Source organism: Thecamonas trahens, assembly GCF_000142905.1.
Source record: "Thecamonas trahens ATCC 50062 unplaced genomic scaffold supercont1.41, whole genome shotgun sequence".
NCBI lineage: Eukaryota > Apusomonadida > Apusomonadidae > Thecamonas > Thecamonas trahens.
The window spans coordinates 184,023-187,722 of record NW_013657639.1 but is presented as its reverse complement, the minus strand read 5'-3'; the positions used below and the strand labels follow the sequence as shown (position 1 = coordinate 187,722).

Sequence of the window (3,700 nt, the reverse complement as noted above, 5' to 3'; positions counted from 1 at the left end):
TTCCCCCTACCTACTCCACCTCACACCAACCCCACCCCCACCCCCCACCCCCCCACCCCCCACCACACACACACCAACATACTTGGAAAAGCCCTTGATGGGCACTCCCATCTGCCCACACACACGACGCGCCCAATTGAGGAGCGCCTGCTTCCCCGAGGCCATGGCGAGGGGCGTGGAGTGGTGTGGTGTGTAAGAGAGTCTGTCTGGGTCTGTGTCTGTTGTTGGGGGGAGGGGAGGGGGAAGAGGGAGTGGTTGCCATGGCAGGCGCTTTGGTCAGGTTTTTGCCAAGGATGCTGTGACGGCTTGCTGTGCTGCGGGTGGTCGTGCGAGCGACATGGCAGCCAACTTGCGAATCAACAACAAAGCTGTGGGTCGAGGCACGGGACTGACGGCTGGTGGTTGGTATTGGGGAAAGAAGCATGCTTCGATTGGCTCACCACGTGCTCCAGCAGATGTGGTGGGCAACCACAGAGGTGGGGGTGGGGAAGGTGGTTACACTCGTCACGCTCACTTCAAGTATGGCATCGCACGAGGAACCGGTTCTACCCCTGGCAAGCCGTACTGTGGACGGCATCACAGTACGCAGGTGCGAGGGCGGTGCAAGGGCGAGGTGCAAGGGCGAGGTGTGAGGGCAAAGGGTCGACTGACATGGGCAGGTGGCGGGCAATGGGCGGGCAATGGTGGGTGATGCATAGTATCTGACGGCAGCTGATGCGCTGGCTGTGGACATGGATTTGCTGGGTGAGTTGGGAGGCTTCCATACGCTGCAGCTTATGGAGTTGGCGGGTCTGGCGGTGGCGCATGCGGTGGCGGCGACGTATCCAGCGGCTCAGGCCAAGCGTGTGGTGGTGGTCTCGGGCGGCGGAAACAACGGTGGCGATGGCTTCATCGCCGCTCGCCATCTCGTCCATATGGGCTACGAGGTGAGCGTGTGGAACCCGTACACGTCAAGCCGGTCTGAGGAGCTCTTTGAGCGGCTCCTGCATCAGTGCGCGGCACTCGGGATTCCCATCTCGCGCTCGGCCGACGACGGGCCTGCCCTCGACGACTTTGATCTCGTTCTCGACGCTGTCTTTGGCTTTCGTTCAAGGGCAAGCTGCGGGCGCCGCTCGACGCAGTGGTGGCGGCGATGGCCAGGTGTGACAAGCCGGTGGTCTCAGTCGACGTGCCGTCGGGTTGGGACGTTGATGCCGGCGACGTCAACGGCGTCGGCCTTTCGCCGGCGGTCCTCGTCTCGCTCACGCTGCCCAAGCTCTGTGCACTGCACTTTGACGGGACGCACATCATCGGCGGCCGCTTTGTCCCGCCGGACGTGGCCGCCAAGCACAAGCTTGCGCTGCCCGACTACCCCGGCGCAGCGACAATCGCTACACTCTGACGCCTTCTCAGAGCGGAAGAAGGCGGATGCCGTCGTCGCCGTCGTCCGAGCTCCCTCGTCCCTCGTCGAACCCTCTCTCTCCCACAATAACACCCGTTCCGCTTGCATCGAGCATGCCGCGGCGCTCCAGATCGACCGAGATGTCTGTGATGAGCGCAAACGGAGCCGCGTACCACCGGCGCCAGGCGAGGAGCCCGCAGACCACGAGAACGCTCACCAGCACGAGCGCCTTGACGGTTGCCCACGTCGATGCCTCGGAGTGTTCGTCGAGGCCGCCGATGTGGAGTGTGCCAGACGTGGCGGTCACTGCAGGGGGCGGTGGCGACGGCGACGGCGGTGGCGACGGTGGCGGCGGTGGCGGTGGCGGCGGCGGTGGCGATGGCGGTGGCGGCGGCGCGGCGGCAGCGGTGAGTTGGAGCGCTATTGGGTTGGGCGCCACCACGCCGAGGGCGGACACTGGCTGCTGAATCTCAATAACGTAATGGGCGCCCCACACGAGGCCGGCTTGGTCGGGCTCAACTGTTAGCCGCAGCAACTCACCTGAGTCGCGCCACGAGGCGCGCCAGGCCAGGCCAGAGCCGGATTCTGTATCGCCGTCGCGCATAATGCGAAGAGAGGCCTCGACTGCGGCCGTGTCCATGCCGGTGGAGAATTGAACTTGGACGTGGCCGCCTGTGACCAGAGCAGCAGGTGCGTCGCTGGCCAACGTGGCGGTAGGCGGTGGGCGGGGCGGGCAGACGGCCGGGCCAAGCGCAGGGAGCGCAGCATCGAGCCAGGCAGCGCGAGCGAGGATAAAGTCGATGGTCCAGTCGGCGGCCTGGGCGACCGACTCGGGTGAGCGGCCGTAGGGGTCGGGCCAGATCCAGTGGCCGAGGAGCGGCCAGCGCTCAAAGTTGCGGGCAAAGGCGGAAGGGGGGATGGCGGCGAGCGTTGCGTTGAACAGGGCAACGAGCGGGGCATCTCCGAGCGGGCCTTGGCGCAGCAGCACATAGCGGAAGCGCAACGCGCAGGCAAAGGCCGGGTCAGCCAGCAGGGCCGAGATCCAAAACGGCGGCGACGGGTCCTCGGCAAGCATGTCCGGGTTGGCAAAGACAAAGCCGTCGACGGTGTCGCCGTCCAGAAAGTTGGACTTGCCCCAAGCAATGTTAAAGTCCCAGACAGGGCCTGCGGTCAACTTGTCGTGGGTGTCCTTGTGGAGGAAGAACGACTTGCGGTAGGCGTCGATGTTCTTGGAGAGCTCCTGGACAATGACAAAGTCGACAAACGAGGCGACGTCGATGAGCGGAGCGTAGTTGCAGGGGAGCGAGGTGTTGCACGCTGCCAGCTCGCGGGAGACAGCGCGAACAGTCTCTGCGATGTCGTCAAAGCGGGCAGCGGTGAGGTCTTCGACGTCGGGGTGCTCGATGACGCACGAGACGTTGACGCCGGCGTCATTGATGACGTCAACCGCAACGTCGTCGTCGCCAGCGACGCCAAACTTGAGCACCATCCCGTGCGACTTGGAGATGTCGAGCGAGGCCGAGGCGGTGGAGATCTTCTGGACAATCGTGTAAACTCCCATGTAGTTGGTCTCCATGTTGAGGACCGGCTCGGCGGCCTGGTCGAGAAAGAGCTCGGCAAAGGTGGTGAGCGGCGCGTAGCGGCCAAAGGCGGTCCGGACAAGAGCGTAGGTGAAGGCGTTGCGGACATGGGTGCGATCGACCCACGGCCCGTGCAAGACCCACTTGTGGGTGGCCGGCAGGCCGAGCAGGACTACGCCATGGAGCTCAGTGTGCATTAGCAGCTGGCGCTTGGGAAAGTGAATCGACGTCTGCCCACGCCGTTCGATCGACGCTTCGTACACAGCGCTCGGCACGAGGTTCGACACGTTGGCAGTCGCGGCACCGCCCGGCAGTGGCAGCGGGTCGAGCAGCATCAGTGTAGCCGGAATACGCGGCTCTTTGGGCACGATCGAGCCATTAGTATCCAGATAGAGGACCGGTAGCGAGAGCGAATCGGACTGAGGCACTCCTTCTGGCTCTACAGCTAGCGGATCAGCCAGTACCAACAGGGAGAGCGCCAGAACCAGGACCAGGACCAACGTCGGAGCGAGAGAGGGTACAAGCGACGGTGGCATGTGCGTGCGCGAGAGCGGGGGCGACAAGGGATGTGGATAGAGGGTAGGGGGGGGGAGAGAGAGAGAGAGAGAGAGAGAGAGAGAGAGAGAGAGAGAGTGTGTGTGTGAGGGTGTGTGAGAGAGTGTATGTATGGTTTTAATTGAATAAGGGGGGGTGGGGGGGGGGGGGGGGGGGCCCCCCCCCTGGGGAAAACCCCCTGTCT

The 3,700-nt window shown here is 64.2% G+C and overlaps 3 protein-coding genes across 3 annotated transcripts in view; 2 read left to right on the top strand and 1 right to left on the bottom strand.

Annotated features, from left to right (window-relative positions):
• Nucleotides 1–731: 731 nt before the first annotated feature.
• Nucleotides 732–1,381, top strand: AMSG_08080 (YjeF; the record flags this gene model as incomplete). The annotated part of the gene is made up of 2 exons (XM_013899855.1): nucleotides 732–1,073; nucleotides 1,100–1,381. The coding sequence occupies 2 exons, from the start codon at nucleotides 732–734 to the stop codon at nucleotides 1,379–1,381; spliced, it is 624 nt and encodes a 207-aa protein (XP_013755309.1).
• AMSG_08079 (cellulose-binding family II) lies at nucleotides 1,118–3,431 on the bottom strand. The gene is made up of 2 exons (XM_013899854.1): nucleotides 1,922–3,431; nucleotides 1,118–1,687 (listed from the first exon to the last, which is right to left on the bottom strand). The coding sequence occupies exons 1-2, from the start codon at nucleotides 3,294–3,296 to the stop codon at nucleotides 1,389–1,391; spliced, it is 1,674 nt and encodes a 557-aa protein (XP_013755308.1). The 5' UTR covers nucleotides 3,297–3,431; the 3' UTR covers nucleotides 1,118–1,388.
• Nucleotides 3,432–3,495: 64 nt separating this feature from the next.
• Nucleotides 3,496–3,700, top strand: part of AMSG_08078 (uncharacterized protein) — a gene marked incomplete at its 5' end in the record, with an annotated part of 1,266 nt that continues 1,061 nt past the window's right edge. The window contains one exon of the mRNA XM_013899853.1: nucleotides 3,496–3,501. Coding sequence (XP_013755307.1) covers nucleotides 3,496–3,501 — 6 coding nt within the window. The remainder of the gene's footprint in view (nucleotides 3,502–3,700) is intronic.